We start from the raw sequence: 26,169 nt of genomic DNA, 5'->3' as shown, positions 1-26,169 counted from the left end.
TCAGTGCCATGCCTGGAACAAAATGACACTGTGGAGTAGTCAACAGGAAGTAGAATGAATCAATTTATATCTGCTTCTCTCCATTTTGAAATATTTTGTTGCCATTTAATATGCAATAGTCTGCCACTCTGAATCTCCTTGCAGTCAGTAAAGAAAACAAAGCAAAAGGTGAGAGGTGGTGTTACAGATGAATTGCCTGGAGGAGACCATTCACACCCCTATTCTCAGCCCTGAGTCACTTAGCTAAGGAAACAGAAACTCAGAAAAGAGGTGACCACACAGAATGCAGAGTTTGCATCCGCAGTACAGACAGAAAGCAAACTCAGTACTCAGGGCTCCCTGGGATACCTGTCTTTAGCTTTCTGACACACTGTAAAACCTATCGCAAGAAAAATAGAGTCCTTTTTTTTTATTCTATAAAAGCCATTTATATGAAAAAGATGGTCTAAACCTCTAAATAAAAATATATGTTCCCTTATTCATTCCACAAATGTTTATTGGGTGCCTACTAGACGCCAGAAGCTTTTCTGGGCATTGGATATAAAGCAGTTAACAAAATAGTCATGGAACCTGCCCTCATGAAATGTACAAGCAGGAGAAAAAGTGGAAGCCTCTCTAGTCTCTTTTGAAATGTATTCATTCAATATGTATTTATTGAACTAGGCTCTATTGAAGGTACTTTTTTTGTCAGTGAACAAAACAGACCGCTCCCAGCCCTCAGGCAACTTCTAGTTGGGGTAAACAGACAATAAACACAATACATGTGTGAACTATGCGGTATATTCAAAGGAAATAAGCCGTGTGGATAAAAAGCAGAAGTAGAGCAGGATAAGGGGGGTGGGGAGTGCTGTGGGCAGGGAGCCCTCCACATACATGCAGGGCCAGGAGCAATTCTAAGTAGGGAGGTCAGCTCATTGGGAAGATATCTGCGCAAAGACTTCAAAAAGGTGAGGGAGACAGCCCCTTAGAGATCTGGAAGAAGAGCATTCCAGGCAGGAAGACTAGCCATTCTTAAGGCTTTCAGATGGGATGAACCATGCATGGTACGTTCGAGGAAAGAAAGGAGATGAGTGTGGCTGCAGAGAGGTCCATAGCGTAATGAGAATAATAGGAAATGAGACCAGAGATGAAATGGGAACAAGTCATGGAAGATCCTGCAGGCCATTTAAGGATTTGGGTTTTTACTCTGAGAGAAACTGGGAGCCACTGAGGGGTTCTGAGCAGCAGAGTAACCTGACTTACCTGACTTACCTTTAATAAGATCATTCTGTCTTTTTGTCAGCACTGACTGAAGGGAGGAAGTGAGGAAGAAGGGAGAACTGCTGGGAAGCTGCCCCAGGAAGCTGGGAGAATGATCGAGATGATGGCTCGGATGAGGTGGGCGGAGTAGAGACAGGGTTGTGAGATGAGAGAGTGAGGTGACAGATTCTGAGTATATTTTGAAGGTGGAGCCAACAGAATTTGGAAAGATTGGACAGTAGTATGAGAGAAAGAGAGGAGCTGAGAATGACTCCAAGGTTTTTGACCTTTTGGAAGGAAGGAATGTGCATCAACTGAGATGAAGGTTGCAGGTGGAGCATGTTTTAGGGAAAAACTCAGGAGTTCAGTTTTGGGCACGTTGGGTTTGAGATGCTGAATGAAAATATCAAATATAAGTCTGGAGATGGGTGAAAGATCTGGGCTAGAGGTCTACATTTGGAAGTGGCATCTAATAAGATTTTTTATTGCATGTGGTTCAATAGGAAAATATGGATGCTATTTTAAAAATACAAAATTATATGGGAACAAAAACTGAAGTGTCCCCTTCACTCTCTTACTCCAAGCCCACCACTCTCCCCAGTAGTAACCACTCTTAAGGAGCTAAAAAAATGTTAAGAAACTAAAAAAATATCTTCAGAATGCTCGACGTACCATATTAGAAAATTAGAATCAACAATTGTTTTTCATTTCCACGTGCATTTTACCACATAAGAAAAGTTTTAGACTTGTCCAAGTATTTATGCATAGAATTTTTCCTGTTTACCTATATCTTCCCTTTACCCATACAGTAATGTAATTTCCAAAATGGTCACCTTCTACCATGATGGTGATGATGTAACAGAATTTCACAGCTGTTTGGAATAAACAATATATTTGGATTTGCATGCCTTTTCGTGTGAAATAAAAGTGATTTTTAATTGGTTCTACGTTGCAACTTTTTTTGTAGCAATCTGGAATATACCTGAGCTAAGCGATACCATGCATTTAAGAAAAATTATTGATTATAAAGTACTGGATACACTTTAAGCACCATAGTGATAATTCTCTAGACACTAAGCTTTCATCCCTAAAATAGAACAAAGTTTCTGTACCTTCCATTAGAAAAAGATAACCTTCAGAATTTGAACTAATGCATTTCTGTTTTGTTGAGTTGGCAATTACTCTCTGTAAGGAAAGTAATGATGACTTCTCAAATATCCAGTGTCTTATGAGTTTAAAGCTTCAGCTGTAATAAAACTCAATAGTCTTTCTAGTCTTTGGAGTTCAGTACGTCTCCCCTGAAATCAAAGAGAAAATAAATCAGTTGAGGAGGTTTCCCACCCATTTTGTTTGATTTTTGGCAGAGTTCTATCTCCAACATATATCAGAAACTGCCACACATCTGGACGACAGCATGGCTTATCCCAGTCAGCTCCTGATTTTGCAGCTATTGATCCATCATGGCAACCAATACATAGTTTCCAAGAAAGAGCAAAACATGAGTTCTAAAGAAACTTACAGTCTCACTGAGCCAATAAAAATTTATCTGTGGGGGAAAAATATCACTGTGAGTGGTTCTCAAACCAACTGAACCAAGGAGTTTTGCTGTGGGGGAAAAAAAGGTGAATGAATGAAAAGTCTCCATTGAACATTTACTCTATGACTTTTTCTTGAAACTTTGGCACTGACTGCTATCTTTTTTCTAGAGAGATCCAGCACACACCAAAATGAATAAGTGTCAGAAACAAATATTAACAGAAAAACAGCTCATCATACTTAGGATCAGCTCATCATACTTAGTTCAGCAACTTGATTTTTTTATGGCACATGAGCTCCAAATTGCATCTATCTTCGCTGATAAAATATTCCTACTTGCGGAATCAAATAAAACACATCAAAATTACATGGCACCCTACAAAGGACTGTGTCACTTGAATAAATTTGAAATCATATTCTGGAGTTCTTATTCTTCATGAGCAAATAGGCTCAAAGAGCAAATAAGAGTCATCTCAGACTTTTTTCTCCTCCTTCTCTCCCTCTTCCTCACCTCCAGTGGTGGTTTTCCTTTGGGCTCTCTCTCACCATCCTTCCTCTGCATTCCACTCACCCACCACCCTAGTTCATACCAGAACAACCATAATAACCTTCAAACCGATTCCATTACGACAGTCCCTGCCCACTCAAATCCATCAATCTCCCTTCTCACAGACTCACCTTCCTGCAACACAGGTTTTTTTCAAGCCCTTTTCCTGTTCAAAAATGTTTACTGATTCCTTGTTCCCCATTTAATAATGTCCAAAAGTCCCCATTTACCAATGTCCAAAAGTCAGAATCAAATCCTCCAAAATACAACAATTTCTGGTCTTTGGTTAATGTTTGAATGCAAAGTTTTGCATACACATAACTATGTGCAATCAAGTACTCAAAATAAATTTGGCAAAAGATTTCTCATGTCAGTGGAATAAGTAGATTAATTTAAAATGAAGATGGGCTTTTAAAATAACTGGTTCTCCTTTAGGAAGTAGTAGTTAGTGGCTACTTAAACTTGTTTTCTGTTCCCTTTAGGAACAAAGGGTGATTTGTCTTGACATCTAAGGATTAAATATCAGTATTCCCGTCACTTAGAAATGATCGGTTTTTCTTTTTTTATGAATTGTCCTGTCATTGGAGGTTTACTGGAATAAAAAACAAATGTGTTTATCAGGACTGTTGAAAACCAGAGTGGTCAAGATGACAAAATTTGATACTTGCTATCAAAAGAAAATATGACTGGTATAGTTATTTCAGATGCCTGAAATTGCCTAATTATCTCTCATATTGTTTGCTATTAATCATAGGAGTTAAAGTATTTTCTACAAAAGTTTAGAAAGATTAACTTTATGCCAAATGATTATCATTCCTCTAGGATGGCATGACAGAGTACCACTCTGTTCTTTATATGTTGCTTTCTTTTATTTTTTAATAGACATGTTACTTTTAGAATCTAGAAAAAATATGCCTATTTTAAACCATAAACTTTAAAGTTTTCTTCAAAAAGTTATAAGAACAGTTAACTTTGCAATTTGGCCTTTGTTAAATATACTGAAAGAGGCTATAGAGGCTTGTCACCTCTAATGAGTTAATTTCTAAATGACATCTTTCCGTACCCATTAGAAATAGCCACCAGACTCAAAGGTCAACAAGGGGAGTTCATTCATTCAATCTAATCATTATTAACTAATTTGAATTTAGAATATTTTCTCAAACCATTAATTAGTCATTTGTCAAAACAGCCTGATGGGAGAGAGGGACATAATTACCTCTGTTTCAAAGCGAGACCAGCCAACAGTGCCCCACAGAGGAGGCAGATCCCTGGTTATGCAGTCAAGACGGCTGGGAGTCATGCCACGTTGCAGGGCTACCACACAACCAACAGAAGATGCAAGAGTGAAAATTTAAAAACTAATAATACCTCATAAGCACTTGGGTTTAGATTTACTCAAATTTTATAACATTGATCCGTCTTGCAAACCTTTACAAATGCAACATCAGATCTATCCTACCATTTTTCACGGCAACCCAAATATAAAATGTGTGGCATTGCATATATGCTTCTAAAATAGTCACAAATTCCCCCAAATATACTAACGGAAGCATCGTAGTGAAGACAAGGTGATAAACAACAAACACATGTTGAATATCCACTATGCACAGGGCTCCATGCTGGAACTACAAGCAGGGATGCGCAAGAAATCAGGCACCTCTAACTCCATCTTTGCTCTAAGGTACTCATAGTTTGATAAAGAAACCAGTCTAATGCATTTGAAACTTAAAAATACTGTAGTAAAATGTCTAAATGTGCATATTCCCAATTCTAGAATAAACATTTTTTTCCTCTATATCTTTCTCCACAAAAATACATGTTTTTTTGTAGTGATTTTGTAGTTCAGTGTACATGTAACTTTAGAAGGTTGGAAGACTCCCAGGAGTTGGTCCTGCAATCATTCCATTATTTAAAGAATGTGCTCGTGAACTCTCTCTTTTAAGAAGAAAACGCGGAAGCATGATCTAAGAGAAAACATTTTCCTAGCTGACCATGGAAAGATCACAAAGGTAATCATCAGTGTGTAATCATTTTCCACTACTAAGCCATCCCATGTACTAACCCTATGCTCTTTTAAAAATTGTCCGTCTCTCTCAAACACACATGCTTGTTGCTTTTAATGGAAGAGCACTCTCAATACCTCTCCAATGAGTGTAAATCCTGTTTATAGTCATGTCTGCCCCAGTTTACGGCTTCACAAGAATTTATTCTGCGTTTTGAGCACACACAGACTGCCCTAATTCCCTTTTTTGGATGGTGGAGCCTCTTCAGAACTCTTTAGGGGGGAAAATGGCTCTTTCTTCCTTGATCCCAGGGCAGAGTCCAGATGAAAATAACAGACCTAAACGGGCCCAACCTCCTTCACGTCACCTCCGACTTCTCATTCAAAGGGGTACTTTGGGCGGCAGGTGGAGTTATAATTATAGATTAGAAAAAAGCCACCTCAGCAGCTGCTGCTTCTGTTTGTTCCCGGCTATAACTGTCATCAGTGGGCAAATTGGCATAAACAGGCCTCCACAAGTGGAAAATCATTTAACTTCTGTACTTGTCTGGGTCCTCTCAGTGGCCAGACCACAGAAAGAAAATCTGTGCACGAGCGAAGGGTGAAAGCGAAGAGTTCAACAACGCCTGTTCAGTGGGGAGCCTGAAGATTTTCTTCCCTGTCGGAGACTCCACACCAAATAACTAGGTTAGTGCTAAAAGAGTATACCTCTGCATTTTAATTCTGACCTCTACTCTGATCTTAAGTTCTTCTGACAGAATTTAAATAGAAGGCGGAACTGTTACATGACAGAAAGCTATTTCAAGACTGTTCGTTAAAACTACTATGAGAAGAAATTATGAAATAGGCTTATTATGCTCCTCTCCCAATTTGGGCTGTCCTCACATTAGACAAATAGACAAGGTAAAGATAGAAAAATGAAACCAGCTTTGTGGCATGAGTCCCATCCTTTCGTAATGCCACTTACTTATGCCAAAAGGCCCTGTTTTATTTTTTTTTTTAGTATTAAAATCAGTAATGTGGAAGGCTAACGTTTGTGATTATAGAAAAATACTGTGACTGTTGTTCCAGAGTTTTATTTCCTTAGGGAAACTAGGCAAATTACAGTTGGATTGTTTTCCCAGCTCTGAATAAAGGCAGTATTTTTTTTGTTGTTTATAGCTAAATGTGTGCTGTAGACTACTTTAGGTAAGAAATTGGCTATAGGATTTCTTTCTTGTGTCTAGTACAATTCTATCTAAAAAGCTCCATAATTTCCATCTAAGTAGCTCTGTAAAACTCCTCATAGATTCTTTTGAAAAAACCAAAAGGTTTCAAAGAAATATCATTTCTTTCTGTGTATGCTCCATGTTTGCCAGAGATTAGTTGAGCAGGATTTTCAAAAAACGATTAGGTTTCTTTGAGCCATCTTCTGAAAACCTGAATGATTAATGTCTTGGTGAAAAGCAATGGAATTCCAAAGAACTCACTGAAAGTTGAGGCCCCGTGTTCATCCTACCCTCATCCATGGAACAGATCCAAGTGGAAAGAGTCCTAAATAATGGCCTCATTTCTTGTTGTTGTTGTTGTAATTGTTGTTGGGTTCTAAACAGAGAATGAACCACCCCTAAGCATTTTACGCTACACTTTTCAATGGGAAAATGCACCTTCCTGAGTATCATGGTGGCCCAACATTTTGTCCCCCTTTGGGAGTGCATAGAGTGCTAACTACGCACTCAGCTCCATGAGGGATATACCACATCCAACTAAACCACCAAAAATAACCCATCAATTAATTCTCACAGGAACTTGCTTCTTTCCCACAATATCTCCTGATGTCTAAGAAGAGAGCCATAACTTCCCCGTAGGAAGTTTAAGGGTGAAATAAATACCTCTTTACGTACTTGAGCAAATAAAGCCCAAAGAATAAGTTTGGGCACTGCTTTTGGAAATGTCAATTGATATAGCATATCAATACCTTAACTCTTCCTATGGATTAAGAAAATATATGATAGGCAACATTATAACATATCTTACATATATCTCTTATTTAGTCATTCAAATATTTATGGAGTAATGGCTATGTAATCTAAAAATAATAATACTTAGAAATTGAGGCAGGCTTACAATTTCTAACATTACTCTTTCCAGAGGTGCCTTTCCTCCTTTTTTCTACTAAACCATTTAGCACCGAGGTGGTAGTGGTCCCCAAATTCCAAATCATACAAACTGAGACAGGCAAAAAAGGGGAAGATGGCTGAGCAGTTGCTGGCTGGGGTTTCCTTTGAGATACAAATTTATGCTCTGTCTTAAACATTGCTTCTTACGTGTGTTTTGTCTCCTTGCTCTTCTAGAAAAAAAACTATCCACGATGACTGTCACTTACTCCAGTAAAGTAGCCAATGCGACTTTTTTTGGATTTCATAGGTTACTCCTCAAGTGGAGAGGCAGCATCTACAAACTACTGTACAGGGAATTTATTGTGTTTGCTGTTTTTTACACAGCAATAAGTTTGGTGTACAGGTACTTTCCTTTGCATGTTTCCTTCAGTGGCCATCAAAGATCACGTGAGAATACAGTCTCAAAAATCTGAGCCCTGTGGTTGCCGCTGACTTTTGCGTTACGTAACCTCCTCCTTTGCATGATCCTCTCTGTACCTTCTTCTCCCAGAACAGGGTATTTTACTCCACACCTAACCATTTTTAGGACATTAAGTAGACGCTAACCATCATGTTCAGGTGGTTCTCCTTCCAGCTCCACGTTCATTGATCACGATGAGGTGTTAGTCATGCATCAAGAATGTTGTTATAGGCATAACGTGGAAGATGTATGCTTAGATTCTCGCTATGTGATCATTTTGAAAGGAAAGTCCACAGACGAATAATCATTTGTGCCTCTCTCAGTTATGTTAATTCACAGTTTAAATTTGTGATTTGACAGCTTGTGGCAACTACCTATGTAATTAACATGTTTGTGAATGGTGTCTATCAGGCATATAAACCCTGATACAAGAACTTTCTTTCTTTTTCCCTGGATTGACAAGATCTTATCCAGGATGGTGCCTGCCAACCTTACCTATACCTCAACTAAAGAAAAAGCCTGAAAATTAATTTATTTTCTTTATATTTTCTGAGTTTGGGGCATGTTATATTCAAAAAAGGAGATGTTTGTTCTTTATAACATCATAAGCTATGCCTGTCAGATTGACAGAAAATTTGAGTAATGTTTTGTCCAAGAAACATTTTTATGACTAAAACTTATAGTCTTAATAAAATTTTATCAATATTATAAAAGTGAAGCTTTATGAATGTTTTTAAATTAAAATTGATTGCATACATTTCTTCTCTGGGGGAAGTTAAAACTTAAAGATAAGCTAAAAAGGTTTTTGAGGCTGTATTTCCACCTTTTCTATGTACATCAGTTTGTTATTTTTCTTCTGCATACAAATGAACAAATTCGTATATCATTGCTCTCACCTACATTCTTCCTTGCCGCAACAGGACCCCAGTTGAAGAAGAGGGATGTTAATTTAGCTGGTTGATAATCATCGAAAGTAGAATAGGAAGGGTTATTTTGCTACACATCAAAACAACTGTTCCAGGGGTGGCCGCGTGGCTCAGTTTGTTAGAGCGTGAGCTCTGAACAACACAAGGTTGCCGGTTCAATTCCCACATGGGCCATAAGCTGCGCCCTCCACAACTAGATTGAAGGACAACGATTTGGAGCTGATGGGCCCTGGAGAAACACACTGTTCCCCAATGTTCCCCAATAAAATAAAATAAAATAAAAACAAGAAAAAAAAAACTACTGTTCCAAACAAATGTATATATTGATATACATTTTGGCAAAACATCTTTAAAGGGAAAGTTTTCTTTAAAATCTCTAATAATTATTCAGATATGTCTTATAAATATATTATTTTGACTATGTGTCATCCTTCAGAATATGAAACGGTGGAAGACATGTGATGTTTCAGGATAATTGTCTCATTAGTTTATTTTTACTAATGTGAATTTATTGCTGCTACTGCTGCTTAGAATAGAATAGCCCTTAGAACAGTTGCACTGTAGCCAGAAATGCTCCATGGGGCTTTAACTTTTGTTCCAATATCTTATTTATACCCCACAAAATTATATGCATATATTTTTTCCTACAGACTAAAGAGTGCATACATTTATAATAATAACCATTAGTTCCAGTCATCCTTCATTTTTTAAAGTTCAACTGTAAAATTTGTTCAAATAGATCCGTATCTCTTGATCAAAGGTATACCAAGAACTATAGGCTGAATTTGTCAAGGAAGTCAAATATACATGTAAAAAAATGTAGAACAGTTTCATTCCCATGTCTACTAATGACCCTAAGTTTTTAAATCCTACTATAAGCAAATAATTATACTTAGCAAAAATCATAAAACAGCACCAGCATTAATTGATTATATCTCTTCCTACTTTTGTATGGATTTGACAAAATAATATGTGTAGTACTTTCTAGTTAGTAAAATTTCTATGTGTCTATTAGCTAAATATTTTTCCTTTGGCCAATTATTAATAACAATCATTTTATTATTAAGTACACCATATGTTATGTTGTTTTCTATATAATATAGTGTTTAATCCTCATAACATCCCCGATACATAGGTATTATTATTCCCATTTACAAATGAGAGAACTGAGGCTTAGAGAGATGTAAAAATATGCTCAAAGTCCAAATCTGTAAGTGGTAGATCTGGGATTCAAATCTGGCTTTGTCTGATCCTGTGGTCTGTGCTATCCACAATTAAATCCTCTTTGACCATTTCTATTTGAGTATCAGAAACCATTCTGGCTATAACTTGTCAGTAGCATGACTTTGATAGGCCCGTGCAACCAGTAGATGCCTCTCTTGTCAGCTTTTCCTGATTTCAGAATGTCTGACACCTCCTCAAAGCTGAGGCAGGAACTCCACCCTACCCCGCACCCCACACCCCACGTACTTTCCTTGTCAGCACCAGCTCCCAGGTCTTCTTCTGCAGTCTGATTGGTGGCTCACTGTTACCCCATTATTCCTCTGCTTCCTTTCTCAACGTTCTACTGACCCAAAGAGGCCTTTGAAACATGTCAACTTGGATCTTTTTAAGGGAGCCCTTTCTCCTTTGGAACAGCTACACTCATTCATGGATGCAAATTCATCTCTTTTGCTTCTCTTTCCAGATTTTGATTATTATTATTAACCTACCTTTAGACATTTCTTTGGACTCACAATCCCCTCCCAACAACAGAAATATCAATAATACGTCCATTAAATGAATTTATGTTTAACAATACCATGAAATGGATTTGGGTCAGATCTATAATATAAATTTGGATATTTATACCAAATATAATAATAAAGAGGTTCACTTCTAATTGTTAAATCTGTGTTATTTTATATTTTAAGTAATTGCAGTCTTTAAAATAAAGTTATAATATCCCTTGTAATACAACAAATCAACAATGTGCTGAGTAGATATTCAAGAGAAAGTAAGATCAAGATGTCCAATTCAGGGCCATTACTTAATGATAATTGTAATCTATTTAATCAAGATACTTTTTTTTGAGTACACCTGACAAATCACTGAAAAACAGACTCTTTTATGAGGTATCATGCTCCAAATCCAATGCACTGATCATATAAAGTTTAAAAATATAAAGTATTTAGAAACAAAATGGTAAATAAATTTCACTGTCTCATGACCAACAATATTTATGTACTAAAAATGTTAGTACTTGAACTATTCAGACATAAAAAAGCTTTTGAGATACATCCGCTTAGATAGAAAAGAAAAAGTGATTGCTCCTTAAAAAAAAAAAAAATTAAGATTATTTGTGCTTAGTTGTTTGCACTGAATGACACTTGCAAAGCAGGTGCAGAAGTATAATATCATAAAGGGCTGTGCATTTTATTTTTGCTCCAGATTGTTACTTACAGGAGCCCAAAAACGTTACTTTGAAAAATTATCAATTTACTGTGACAGATATGCTGAACAAATTCCAGTAACCTTTGTGCTTGGTAAGTATAGGTCTCACGCAGAATGCAGCCACACAGCTGTCTCCGTTAGGATGACACCGATGAGTCTGCATGGGCGTGTTTCCAAGCTGAGAGGCATGCCTGAGAAGCCACCGCTTGCAATAACCAGAATCAACCATATGGTTCGCCTTCTAGGCTGCTTTTGCTAAATTAACACCAAACAAGTTTGAGGTAATTGTCTGCTATTGGACCATGACGCTTTCTCTTCACTAACTCTCCATGTTTGCTGTCAATATTTGAGTTCTAATACCCACTGACTGGGTGCTATGGCATTGCCAGGCACAAACTACATTTTTCTTTTTTCTGGAGGGCAAAATCATAAGGTATGGATAACAACATATTTTTACACCCCAACCCCTAAAAAGGCTAAAATTCTGCTAAAAGCATCAGTGTCGACAACGTGTCTGCTGTAAAAAAAAAAAAAAAAGAAAAAGTGCTTTATAGTTTCCTGTTATTCTGCAGGGTTTTACGTTACTCTGGTCGTGAACCGATGGTGGAACCAGTTTGTGAACCTGCCTTGGCCAGACAGGCTGATGTTTCTCATCTCCAGCAGCGTGCACGGCAGGGACGAGCATGGGCGCCTGCTCCGCAGGACGCTGATGCGCTACGTCAATCTCACGTCCCTGCTCATCTTCCGCTCCGTGAGCACCGCTGTGTACAAACGCTTTCCGACGATGGACCACGTGGTCGAAGCAGGTATTGTGAGTGGCTTTTCCTTCCATGGGCTCCTTTCAACCTAGACGGGAACCTTCGAAATTCCTTGGAAAATTCCTTTTATTTATCCATTCATTCAAGAAACTTATGGATTACCTACTATGTGCCAGAAACAGTCTTAGCAGGCAAAAACAAATAAGATATGGATCCTGCCCTCAAGAAGTTTACTTAGGGGGCAGACGAGGGGAAGCAGACAGACCGTCAATCTCAAATTTGCAGTCACGTGGCCTTTAGGTAAATATTATAATAATTACCATATTTACTAAACCCATCTGTAGTATTACCTTACATTCTCTAGCACTTTACTGTTTATCCACTTTCCTAAATATTTCATTTGGGCCTCAAAAAAACATGAGAAAGGGAGGAAACAGATTCAGAGAGGTCCTGACCCGCCCTGGATCACACAGCACACAATTACAACTCAGGCTCAGAATTCCTAAGTTAATACTTTCCCCCAAAATATAAGTAGATTCTGCCGGGAACCAGCAATGTGGGTTTTCATCTAGGCCAGGGGTGTCCAAACTTTTTTCAACGTTTTTCACCAAGGGCCATATGCGGTAAAATACACAAACAGCCGGGCCACTCGCTCGAGGTGAAGTACGTATTGCCTCACCTGGTTTATTTAAGTAAACTAAATATATTTTTGGAATTTGCTGCGGGCCAATTAACAATGGATCATGGGCCGCAGTTGGCCCGCGGGCCACAGTTTGGACATGCCTGATCTGGGCAGACGCTGAGAGAGCAGTAAAAGGCTGCTGCAGTGTGGGTCTGTTGTCTCTCCTACTCCTCAAAGTAGATGCAGCTATTCTGCTAGGCTCCCGGACCTGCTATGCTGAGTACAAATCATGTTGGAAGGATGGTTCTCTTCAGAGTGTTAATATTTAGCAAAGAAGCTGTTAAACCAGCCCTCAGTGGGATGAGGATTAAATGACATAATTCTTGGCATGTGCTGACTAAGTGTTGGTTGTTTGCTGGGTTAATAGATCGAATCGTGTTGGAATGTATTAATGAATGTACAGAAGACATAAGAATCATTAAATGATTCTGACTTTATATTCAGTATGGTCTCATATTAGGTCGCTGTATCTATTCTCCTTCTCTGAAATATCCCTGAAAATAGCTGGGGTTTTTTAAGAATAATGTTTTTGTTTGTCTTTGGAGAGTTGTTTTGTTTTGTTTTGCTTTGCTTTGGTTTTGCCTTCTTATTGGGCAATATAGATAGTGACTGAGAAAACAGTATGAGTTCGCATCCTTACTCCACTGACTTACTAGCTACATGACCTTATGTGAATTACTTAACCTTTCTATGCTTCAGTTTCCTCGTCCATAAAATGAGTTTATAGTAATTTATAATACTACCTATTTCATATACCTCATTGGTTTGTTGTGAGGATTAAATAAGTTAACATTTGCAAAGTGTTTAGAGCGATACCTGGCACGGTAAATGTTACATGAGTTCTTGCTATTAATAATGAAATCATCTAGTACAACAGCATAACATAGCCCTTTGGTCACTTTAGAAGACTCATTTGATATGACATACCAGGTGTTCTTGACCTAAATGACCAGGAGGCTGGGAAAATCAAGGTGGAAATAAAGAAGGAGGGGTTTTGGGGACGATGTCAGGGGTACAGATGGGAGACAGTAACGGCTGCAGTGAGTTGTTAAGAATTCAGGTGGACATTACCAATGGCCTGGCAAATGCACAGGTATGTGTATTATGATGTAAAACCAGTAGGAACTTTAAAAAATCAATTGCCATGCCTCCTCCAAATTTGAAAGTTGAATACTGCTTTAGAATAACCAAGTGGAAAATGCTATTTGATAACTTAATGTTCTTACCCTAAGGTCTATGGGATCAAATGCGATAAGAATCACCACTTCTGAAGAAAGACTTAAAAATAAATAAGAAAGGTTTGACCCATTCAAAATTGATGAGTGAAAGCTCAAGATTACTAGGATGAATAAAAGTGATATTTCTCTAGTCCTGACACATCCTTGGAAGGAAGAGAGTGCATTCGGACAGGAACCAGACGCCAGGCCCAATTCTCAAAGCAAATCTCAGCCTCTTAGCGTCACCTTCATATTAAAAGCAAATCAGGAGGAAGCCGGGTTGGCTAGCGATGGAGAGGCCTTTGGGACCTCTGGATCAGACCTGAGTTGTGCGCAGGTCCGAAAGGCAAGAAGAAGGGGTGAGGTGAATAGGAGAATGACATGATTTCATTTCTTTTAGGTGTGATTTTCATAATACCAAAGCTCACTCCTTGTCAAATTTGTACAAATGCCTGTCATATACTTGTGTCCACCCTTTTTCTCTTTCCAAGGCATTTATTAGAATATTGGAATACTTTTCTCTCAACCACCAAAACCCCCAACCATTCTAAAGGAATCTGGAAATCAGTCATTCGTTCTTTGAAGTACATTTAAATGAGGGTGTCTCAAGGTGTGATCTGAAGACCCACAGGCCCTTTACATCTTGAATAACTTGAGTTGTTTATTTAGAATGCATGGTCCTAGGCCCTACCTCAGACCTACTGAAGCAGAGCTATGGGATGTAAGGCCTAGGGAACCTGCATTTACCGTGTTTCCCCAAAAATAAGACCTAGCCAGACCATCAGTTCTAATGCGCCTTTTGGAGCAAAAATTAATATAAGACCCGGCCCTATTTTACTGTAATATAAGAGCCGGTCTTCTATAAGACATACAAGACCCCGTCTTATATAATGTAATATAATGTAGTATAAGACCGCGTCTTATATTAATTTTTGCTCCAAAAGGCGCATTAGAGCTGATGGTCGGGCTAGGTCTTATTTTGGGGGAAACAGGGTAAACGTGCTTCTATGCTGCTTCTTTATACACTGAACTTTCAAAAGCACTGAGTCTTTTCTGAGCTGTTTATTTTTCAAACTCTTTTTCTCACCCCTGGTAAAAGGCTTTGGCAACCACTAAGTAATTCATTGCCATTAATAAAGTAGCGACGACTAAGAAAGAGAGTGAATTCAAGGTTTTGGCCATGCTGGAGTTCCCAGCATTATGGAGAGGCTTCCGGGCAGCAGTCTGGTCAGAGACCACTGTCTAGAGCAGGAGTATCCGAACTTTTTTCAACGTTTTTCACCACGGGCCATATGCGGTAAAATACACAAACAGCCGGGCCACTCACTCGAGGTGAAGTACGTATTGCCTCACCTGGTTTATTTAAGTAAACTAAATATATTTTTGGAATTTGCTACGGGCCAATAAAAAATGGATCGCGGGTCGCAGTTGGCCCACGGGACGCAGTTTGGACACCCCTGGTCTAGAGGATTGAAATTAGACTTGATTGAATATAACAAGTATCATTCTGACTATGATTGTTTTGTTGGTTTGTGTAGAGCGGCTGAAGAAGGGAGAGAACTAGGGGAGACAGTAGGGGTCTAAAGCTTTTGCAAGCGCCCTCTGGGGTAATCACTGATTACCGCAACAAAAAGGTCCCTATTGCTCTCCTTCTTTCTTAAGTGTTTTCTAGAAACAGCAGGAAAAAGGGTAGTGGAACAGCTTGTGAGCTCGGGAGCATAAGGTTTGTGTGTTAAGTGACGGGGCAAATGTTCCAAGCCATGATCCTGGGACCTGGGCGAGACGCTTCAGAGGTGGGGTCCTCCCTGGCTGCCCCACGGCCAGTCATATGGGTGGACCCCTCTCTGTCCGTGTGCAGCACTAACTCACTGACTTCCTGCTCCTTTCCTCAGCAGACAGTGCTGACTCAGGCTGCACACAGAGTCAGTTTCCAAGCTCTCCCAACTGGGCTCATGCTTCCACCACTCTCTGACTCTCCGTTGCCTGTGCCAACGTTTCTGGGAAGAACAGGAAGTTCAGGAACTGCAGAAAATGTTTGGCAGATCCCCTGAGCCCAAAGCCAGGATACCTGCCCCATCGGAGGGCAGAGAGGGCAGGAAGTAAAACACGGGGGCCCCAAGGGTAGGGGCAAAGGCAGGACGCTGAGGGCACAAAAAAACCTCTTGTCAGGTGACTTCCCTACATAATATCACCTATCTGGAAAAGTACATGTTCTCCAACTTCTGTGTGCATTAGATATTGTTAAAAATCAGTATTGCTAAAAATGCAAATCCCAAAATACAGCCCCAGAGATTCTGATTGAGTAAGTCAGGTGTGAGGTACAGAAATGAGGGTCTTTAACAAGCTTCTGGAGACTTTGGATCACACTCTGAGAACCAAGGAGTTTTAAGGTATTCGGGGTTTTCCTCCCTCTTCTTCTTGCTTCAGAGAGGGCCCCTGCCACAAAGATTCGGGGCTGGCCAAGACAAAATGAGTGGGAGGGCAGAGAATGAAGGCCAACATCGCCTTCTGATGCATCTGGCAACCACTTGACGGGAGCCCAATGAGTGACGTCTCTCACCTGCTAATCCCTGAACTTTCTTTGCTTTTGACAGTCTCATTATATTATTCTGGAAAATTAAAAAGACTAAAATGTATACTGCTGGGGAAATGCATATGCTTCTTAAAAATAAGAAGTTTTTTTATTTCTGTTCACATTAAAACAGAAATATAACGATTGAATGCTAAATAATGTCTATTTGTGCTGAAAATTCCATGAACTGGTCTGTTATCAGTTACTTACCAGAGGAGTGGCAATATAGACTCTGTCATTTTGCCTATTGACTACAAACCTACCCCGGAAAAATCTAATAATTCTAATCACCTGTTCTGGAACATGTCACTCATCCAAGTCAGGTCAGGTGCACAATTCCAGATCTTTGCTGATTCATGTGATGGCTTTAATTAGGTGCTTACGTTATGGTCTGACACTGAATCAAAATATTTTATCTTGTGTTTCACAGTGATCAGGAGAAGAAAATATTTCTCTTCAAAATGACTCACCAGAGTATAAATGTAGATAATGGGAAATTATATACATTCCTGTAAAAACATTACTAAAGCTGTTGCTAAATCTGTCATGCGTTTTCTCATTCCACAAAGATTTATTGAGTATATACTATACGCCAGGCACTGTCCTGAGTGCTGGAGCACAGCTGTAAGCCAAGAACGGATATGGTCCCTATCCTCAAGGATCAGTAAAAATGATTACAAATCTTTTCTTCCATGAATCGTTTTTGGAGACAAACATAACTATGTTAACAGCTAAATTTTCTATCTCTATATTGCATTTGTATTTCTCTAAAATAATTTCCTTCTGTGCTTTGTAGCCCATAATAGTGGTTAGAAGACAGTAAAATTTGAGGAAAGGACACCTTTAGTTTTCTTAAATCTCTGGAATCTTTACCTGAAGTTCTTCGAGCTTCTTCTATAACTAGAGAAAGCCTCATGAGAGCCCATAGGAATTTTTATCAACGCTTATAGTTAATAGACATTAATACAACTAAGCAATCTCCCAATTGTCAAGTGGCTATAGAGATGAAAATTCTAACTTTAGATGCACTGGCTGGAAGGCTAGCCGCATTTGAGTGTCTGGCGTATTTAGATCATTTAATCTGTGATCTTCTCTCACTAAGTAAAACCAAACGGATTTTGTATATTGACTTTCTGCCCTGTCCCTGTGGTCTCCTGTTCAAGTGTTTCCTGATGCATGCCACGGCTCTGGAGCTCCTTGGTCTCTCTGAAATCTCCATTGCTCTGTGTTACAGGAGAGATGGTCAAGGGGACAGCAATATTCCCAGCTGTGCCAGTGTTTCCTCTGTTGGCTGAACTTTTACAGGCTGAGTCAGTTACCCTATAGTCTCACATGATGAGCCCAGAACAGACAGAATGTCATCTTGTGAGTGAAACTTGACTCACCTTTGTGCACTTAAATTACTTAGAAGAGGCAGTGCACCGTAGAACCAACCTTCCTTGAATTAAGGCCATGCCTGGGCAGTCTCAGCTGGTCAATGTTTGCTGGCTCCTCACAGTTCTGTTTTAGGAATCAAATCAAGGATAACCACTCAATGTTGCTCCAAGTATGACCGTAGACCACATTTATTGAATTATCAAGGGTACTTATTTCAATTGCAGGTTCCCAGGCAACCTATGGAATCGGAATCTCTGCAGCTTACAACCTAGGAATCCACAGTTTTAAACAAGCTGCCAAGAAGTGCTGCAGGATGTTTGACCCAGGCAAAAACGCTAAAATGGCCAGCTTACTGTGTGATTCTATGCACTCGAGTCGTTACCAAACTCTGTGGCAAGTGGGAATAAACAGGGATATTTTAAAAATACTGATGTCAGGCTCTCTTCCCCAGACACTAGGATTCGATAGGAATAGGGTGCATCAGTGGTTTTTAAAGCCCCCAGACCGGGTCCGGCCGAGTGGCTCAGGAGGTTGGAGCTCCAGGCTCCTAACGCCGAAGGCTGCAGGTTCGATTCCCACATGGGCCAGTGGGCTCTTAACCACAAGGTTGCCAGCTTGATTCCTTGACTCCCACAAGGGATGGTCGGCTGCGCCCCCTGCAACTAGCAACTGGCAACTGGATCTGGAGCTGAGCTGCGCCCTCCCCAACTAAGACTGAAAGGACAACAACTTGACTTGGAAAAAGTCCTGGAAGTACACACTGTTCCTCTTCTCCAATAAAATCTTTAAAAAAAAAGAAAAAAAGTAAAAAAAGAATTTAAAAAACTAATAAAGCCCCCAGATCATTCTAATATGGAGTAAAGTTTAGGAACCACTGCACTAGGGCACATCTATTAACTCCTCCAACTTTCCCTGCTAACCGCCTCAGATCTGTTCACCAAGGCCAAATGAAATTATTGGCCACCTGGGCAGGTGAGGCATTAAGAGTGCCAATTTTGTGTATGATAGTTCTTGTGTGTCATGTGTAGAAGGCAGTGAACTACCAAATGTAACACTAATGTAGGGACAAGTCATATATGGCTGACTAGAGATGTTTTGCTCACGTCAGGAAGATAGAAGCGTTTCTTTGTCTCTGTTTAGCATTGCTACCCCAGAAACTGATTTTACTCAACCATCTCCTACTTCAAGCTTTTCAAACTGTGGTTTGTAACTTATTATTGGGTTCTTAAATCATTTTAATGGCGTGCAACCAGCATTTTCAATGGAATGGAATGCAATGGAATGGGATAGAACAGAAAATATCAGCAAGCACATCATGTAAAAGAGCCAATAATTGTTTTGTGAACCATACATATCTTCCTGTGGTTCACAGTAAGAAACATCTGACATACAGCTCTACACAATGTGATTCCATCTCTTTCTCAGTCTCATTTTGCCTCCCCTTGAGTGTCCCAGTTGGGATTACTAAACCTCTACCATCGAATTTAAAGGACAGCAGTAGTTGAATTTCGTGGCTTTGTTCCATTCATTTGGAAAATATGGAGATGAAAATGAGCCAGACACGTTGCAATCTTCCTGAAAAAGTCATCTCTCTTGAGAAGGGCAGATGCTGAATGCACAACTTTTTCAGAAAGAACTGGCAACAAACCCATTCTGCCTTCAAGCTTTGAGATGCAGAGCTTTTAGTTCTTCTGCTAATAGAGCCTCATTTGCACACTCTGCTTTAAGGGCAAAAGACATCTGCTTCAGCTTCAACCGAGGAAAAATAGATGAACTGTACAGCAGACAAAGTCTATGATGACTGGAATATTGCTTACCAATGGACTTCATTGGTCCTTTGACTTGAGGGCAATAAAATTTTGCCTTAAAGTAGCAGATCCTACTCCACCAAACCACAATTCAGGTTGCAATACAAATATATATATATATATATATATATATATATATATATATATATATATATATATTATGATTTGAAATATTTAGGAGGGTTCTTTGGGATAAGTGGTAGGAAAATTGCTGAGCAGAGCTGAACCAGCCTGAATGCCAGAAGGAAAAGATATAGCCAGAGAAACTCTAGGCAGAAGCAATGGCAAGCGAAAATAGCAATGTCAGGGGTATGGCTAGGGCCTGAGGGAGTGTGGCATGAAGACAGACATGTGAAGGAGACAGGATAGTGTGAGGACCAGCCAACTGACAGTGCTGCCAAAGGGTAGCAAATCAATACCTGTGGTTCATAGAGCCTGGGAGATGAGGATAATGGCCACGTTCTAAAAAAGGTCATCGGTCTCTGGTAAGAAGCCTGAAGTGCTGATGAGGGTAATGTTTCATTTCATAACACTCTTTGAGTTGATTTGACCAAAATCTAGAGATTTCTTTTCAATCGGCCAAAACCTTAATTTCCAAAGGTGGTGTTACTGTGGGTAAGATGTGTGACACTGCAAGGAACAGCAAAAATTATTCTGCCTGTACACTTTTGGAGGACACATTAATATCTGGTTCATCATTCATGTTTCGCAGCACCTAGCACAATACTCAGTACATTTGAGCTGAAAAGTAAAAATTACCAGCTTTCCTTGCTCTATATGTCCCCTTCCAATCCATGTGCCCATGTGCTAAAATGGGGGGAACGGCCGGGGTGGGGGAGGGAGGCTCTAACTCTAGCTTTGGTGTTTGCAGTAAATAAATCCTCACTCTGTGTATTTGCTTTTGGCTGAGAAGCCAAGAGAGAACTTGCTAGCACATTTTGAGCCATACTCTTGAATAAAAAATAACTAGAAGTAAAGTTATTCTTTGGTCGAATGACAAAAATTGCAGCCAGTATATAAATGGGGTCATTTGTGAAAATTGCACTATAAATCCCAAGAACATAATTGTTACATAATTGATATGAAATGTCTTAGAATAGGTTTTCAGGTAAAGGCTGATATACTGCCAATAAGTCTTTAAGCATAGAGCCAAAACAGGGCAAGTGTATCTATTAACTTCTTGTAATAAGCGTTAGTCATGTTCTGCAATTCTTCAAACAACAACAAAAACAATTATCTGGATCATATGACATTTTGAGATGCAGTGAGAAATGAGAAGAGAATTATCAGGCTCATTTTTATTTTTGACCTCCAGTGAGAGTCCAATTCCCCAGTGATGGGCCGAACCCTTCTAAGCTAATATAAATAACCTGACTATTTTCTAAATCTAGTCTCCTGTTGGTAAATATTGGCTTGCAGTTGTTACTCTGTTTATTTCAAATACGAATAAACAGAATCTTCCTTCAGTGGGACAGTGATTTTCAAACATTGCAGTGTGTCACAGTTTCCTGCAGAGCTTGGTAAACATACAACTGCCTGAACGCAATTCCATTAAATCATCCAGGAAGATTGAAAAGAATGCTGATGCCTGGACCTCACTCTGGACCAACTGAATCAGTGTCTGGGGATAAGGTCAAGGCATTGGTATTTTCTAAAAGTACCCCCAGGAGACCCTAAGGTGCAGACCCGGTCGAGAAGTCCTGCCCTGCTGAGTGATTTAGTAGGTGATGGTGAGGCCCAGTCTTCTCTGTGTACAATAGGTGTCACACATAATTCTGATACCCGTGATCCATGGACCGTATTCTCAAACACACTGGCCTTGAGCATGTCAAAAATCTAGGGAACTCCAAAGCTCTAGGAATAAGTGACTCTCAAAATGTACATGTCTCACTTCTCCTTGGATTTCTTTTCTGTTATAGCAACACCTCTTAAATAAAACTCAGTCTGCATGGTAAGGAGGGAGCATTAGTTGAATGAAGCAGGATATCCAGATTCATAAACTAAGGTGTTTAAGGATATTAAATGTGTTACATTAGGGCGAAAGTTGATTTTCATCTGAATGTGTTATCAGAGTTTCATAAACAAGTGATTGCATTTCTGAGACAAAAGTAACTTCAAATTAGTATCTCAAAAAAATCAGTTTTAGAGATAAACTTTAATTCAGAAACAATCATTTATACTAAGTCATAATGAACATTTAAGAGTCCCCTTAAAGTGAAAAGTCAAAGGGGTTAGTAAAAGGATAGTCATTGCAGCATTATTTTTAATAGCAAAAACTTTAAAACAACCTAAATGTCTATTCAAAAGGGGACTAGTTAAATAAAATATTATGTACAATTAACTAGAATGCAGCCATTAAAAAGAATAATGCTGCTCTCTATGTATTAATATAAAAGATCTCCAAGAATAACTGAAAATAGAAGTAGATGGTAGATATGGATGTAGTAGAAGACCATTTGTGTTTTTAAAAATTAGTCCTGTGTGAAATTCATGCTATTTCTCTGGAAAGATACCCAAAAAACTCGTTGTATTAAAGGTTAAAAACAATTGCAAAAACCGCAATTACTTTTGCACCAACCTAGTAGTGATTTCCTTCAGAGAGGGAAACTGTGGCTGGGAAAATGTGACTCACTGTCCCATTAGTATTCCTCTGGGCCTTTTGGATTTTTGTACCATTTGAATTAACCAATCGAATTTTTTCTTAAAAATAAAAGGCCAAGTGTAAAGTGTAAGCTTTTTAAGTGAATCTTTTTATGAACCAACCCGGGTACATATTAGACATCCAATAAGTGTTTGTTTATTAAATAAACCTGCTACACTGTTCCTCCTATTATTCAAATATCTTATTTCCTTGGTGTGCTGGTGGGCAGGGTGGATAGTTAACGTTTCACATACTATATCATGCGTCAGCGCTTACTGAGTACTGAGTACTAAGTACTAAGCTGAGCATTATGTTACTCTCTTGATATGCGTTCCTCATCTCAGGTAATTCTGCAACATCCCTGTGAAGTACATATTATCATCTCTCTCTTACACATGAGAAAACTGAGGCTTAGAGAGGCCACTGCAAACTGAAGCAAACTGTGTCAGCCACACACAGACACATACATCCATACACACACCCAGACACACAACATTAAAGAAGCACTTTTAAAGTGCATGCAAAATGTTATGAGGACTATGAAAACAATCTTCTTTGCCCTTCCAAAGGCACTTAGCAGGGGAAACATTTATGTGTAACATACTATAATACAAGGCAAAAGAGAACCCCATGGTGGGAGCGTTGAAGGAGAGAAATCCCAGGGAAGGGGAAGGAGGGAATCACGGAAGTCTTCACAGATGAGGACCTGGTTAATTACCCTGTTTCCCCGAAAATAAGACCTAGCTGGACCATCAGGTCTAATGCATCTTTTGGAGCAAAAATTAATATAAGATCCGGTCTAATTTTACTATAAACCCGGGTCTTAAACAATATAATAAAAGACTGAGTAATATAATATAATATAACATAACATAACATAATATACTACAGGGTCTTATTTTACTGTAAGACCAGGTCCTATTTAATATAATATAAGACCAGGTCTTATTTTACTATAAGACTGGGTCTTATGTAATATAAGATTACTATAAGATAAGACTGGGTCTTATATAATATAATATAAGACCGGGTCTTATATTAATTTTTGCTCATTTGAGCTGATTGTCCTGCTAGGTCTTATTTTCAGGGATACAGGGTAGGAGTTTTGAAGGGAGTGGCAGGGCAAAAAGTCATGGGATTCATGTGTTCCATACTGTACTAAGTGTTGTATATACATGGTCATCTTTTATTCTTTTAAACCTAATCATTCTAAGTATCTTTCGTCCCAATTTTAGATGAGTAAATCAAAACCTAAAGAAGAAACCTTCCCCAGATGTTCTAGTTCACATTTAATGTCACCTTACTTCCTATGGACCATTTCTATTACGGACTGTCAACGTTCACTACCTCATCTATTGATATATAACTGTGTGTTCACGCACCATGCGTGTGTGTGTATTTGTATGTGTGTGCTTGTGCATACACATTCCTTATCTCTAATACAAGTATAAACTGCTTGAGAAAGGAAACTTTATATTTCTTGAATATTCCCCCATTACATGCTCACACAGCAGACACTGAAATATTTATGGCAATGTATTAGTGCTAAACTGTCTGTATAATCCAGCTATTTTCATTTTGTGTAAAGGTTTTATGACAGCAGATGAAAGAAAATTATTCGACCACCTCAAATCTCCTCATCTGAAATACTGGGTTCCATTCATCTGGTTTGGAAATCTGGCAGCTAAAGCCCGGAAGGAAGGTAGAATTAGAGACAGTGTTGATCTGCAATCATTGATGACTGTAAGTACACTATAAATTGTCAGTAAAAAATGCTAATCAGAGGCAAAGAGGGACCTGGATGCGGCCGGTGTGACCAGGGCGAATCCCCTGTGCTCAATTCGGAACCAGAAAGGCTGGGCTGGTGTCAGAACCCTCACCACACCGGACATGGACAGCACACAGGTTCTAACTCAGATTGATTGGCAGTGGTTGCTTGGAAACTCTGTTTTAAACAGAATAAGGCTTGCAATATGCTCTATAAGAAAGCGTTCCTTGATTGATTAGCAAAGTCTGCCAAGGGCTCTGAAAGATCTGGCCCACACGGCATATTTGCCTCCCTGGCTCCAGGATCCTAGAATAAGACCTGGAGTAGAAATAAACCTCCCCGGTCAGCTCCCCAAAATTGGAATAGCCCAAGGTTAAGCCAGCTTTTCAGATGCTCCAGGAAACAAAACTGTGTTTTCATTCAATGATATAACCCTGATTCATCTGAGGAACAAGTTAATGTAAGGGCTGGATAGATTTGTGCCATGACAGCCTCCTGCCTGGATTAGGCTAAAAGGAGTGAGTTTAAAAATAGCTCCCCAATGAATGTGGACTCTCCTTCCCAGTCTCAGATAATAACTTAGGAGCAATAGAGGGAAACAAAAATCAACAGTCCTTCCTGCTCCAAAGAAATATAGATTTTCTGTCAATATAAGCATGCTTGTTTGGGAAGGGGTGTTTAGGATGGATTTATTTATTTTTTTCTACGATCTATAGTAAGCATGTTTCAAAACAAACAAACAAACAAACAAATCTGCTCGCCACATAATTTACCAAAGTGGCCAGAAATGACTTCTTTAAAATATTAACCACTGCCTTCCCATCACCTCTTCGAACCAATGTCATGCTGAAATATTGAATTCAATAGATTAGGAGATATTTCTGTAAAGTCCTGATTTAGCATAACATTAAGTACATGTATATTCAAATGTACTTCTGTTTTGTACATTGTCGAATGATGTTCATTACTTGTCATTTTCAGAATTCCCCTTTTGGGGTAGCTTTCAGAACCAATGTGCCGGCCCTGCAAAGTCAGCCCCATCATTCCACATCGTCAGGAAAGACATGTCCATATTCCAGATCCTAGTAAATATTTATTACCACACACATCATTTTAGTAAATTGTATTTTCTCTGTTTCTGGCTTAGGAGATGAACCGGTATCGCTCTTGGTGCAGCCTCTTATTCGGTTATGACTGGGTCGGGATCCCGCTGGTTTACACCCAGGTATCAGATGCGCGTGACTTTTCTTTCCACTTGCCCACTTTGGCTCGTGCTATAGGCGACCAGCGATGGGCTCTCACTTTGGTTTCCTCTCCATTCCAGGTTGTCACTCTGGCTGTCTACACCTTCTTCTTTGCGTGCCTCATTGGACGCCAGTTTCTGGATCCCACCGAAGGCTACGCGGGGCATGACTTAGATCTTTACATTCCAATCTTTACTCTCCTACAGTTCTTCTTCTATGCAGGATGGCTCAAGGTAGCCAACAGGCTCAGTGTCATACGACCCACTCTGTAATCTCTGGCATGTGCCACACTCTGCACGCTGATCTCGCACTGAGTCTAGCAAATCATTCTCGAGTGAGTCAAAGGTAGATTTAACATTTAGTAGCTCAGAGATGCTATTACTTTTCAATCAGGGATTAAAGAGTCAGGGATGTGGTGAGTACGGTATTGCAGCGGACTGAGGCAGCTCATTTATGCAAAAAGATTACCAGAATGCTCTTTTATGGCTATTGATTTTTTTCAAGTCTTTGTGTGCTCCCATTAGGATTACAATATTGTAAGTAAAGCAATAACTGTACCTGCGTTGATATTTTATACAACAATAAGCAATGAGGCAGAATAAAAGAGAGTAAATAAGAAGTCTTGTATATCAGACTTTTGCGTTAATCTTGTATTATTATCGTGGTTCTGCTCAACTCTCTAAATAGCTGTGATTCCCTGAAATCCCACTAGCTGTCCCACAACATTAAATGCATCCCATTTTCAAAACCAGAACTGAGACTCAGAAAAGAATTCATCGAAATCAAAACCAGAAACACCAGGACTAATGACAACATTTGGTTTGCCAGGAAATTAAAAACAGGTGAGAAGTGAGGACGAC

General features: G+C 39.2%; 1 protein-coding gene across 6 annotated transcripts in view; it reads left to right on the top strand.

Moving 5' to 3' along the window:
• The first annotated feature begins 5,801 nt into the window (after nucleotides 1-5,801).
• Nucleotides 5,802-26,169, top strand: part of BEST3 (bestrophin 3) — a 45,687-nt gene continuing 25,319 nt past the window's right edge. Inside the window, exons 1-7 of one of the 6 annotated variants that reach the window (XM_033117006.1) lie at nucleotides 5,802-6,011; nucleotides 7,658-7,826; nucleotides 11,240-11,334; nucleotides 11,815-12,048; nucleotides 23,886-24,040; nucleotides 25,213-25,290; nucleotides 25,390-25,542. In XM_033117006.1, the coding sequence (XP_032972897.1) occupies nucleotides 7,675-7,826; nucleotides 11,240-11,334; nucleotides 11,815-12,048; nucleotides 23,886-24,040; nucleotides 25,213-25,290; nucleotides 25,390-25,542 (867 nt within the window). In that variant the 5' untranslated portion in view covers nucleotides 5,802-6,011; nucleotides 7,658-7,674. Of the gene's footprint in view, nucleotides 6,012-7,657; nucleotides 7,827-11,239; nucleotides 11,335-11,814; nucleotides 12,049-23,885; nucleotides 24,041-25,212; nucleotides 25,291-25,389; nucleotides 25,543-26,169 lie in introns of those variants that run through there. The other 5 variants (XM_033117008.1, XM_033117011.1, XM_033117007.1 and 2 more) reach the window with 5 other exon arrangements.

This window comes from Rhinolophus ferrumequinum, chromosome 10 (assembly GCF_004115265.2).
Source record: "Rhinolophus ferrumequinum isolate MPI-CBG mRhiFer1 chromosome 10, mRhiFer1_v1.p, whole genome shotgun sequence".
Classification (NCBI taxonomy): domain Eukaryota; kingdom Metazoa; phylum Chordata; class Mammalia; order Chiroptera; family Rhinolophidae; genus Rhinolophus; species Rhinolophus ferrumequinum.
The sequence above is the reverse complement of the archived record's forward strand: the minus strand, read 5'-3'. Positions and strand labels throughout refer to the sequence as shown.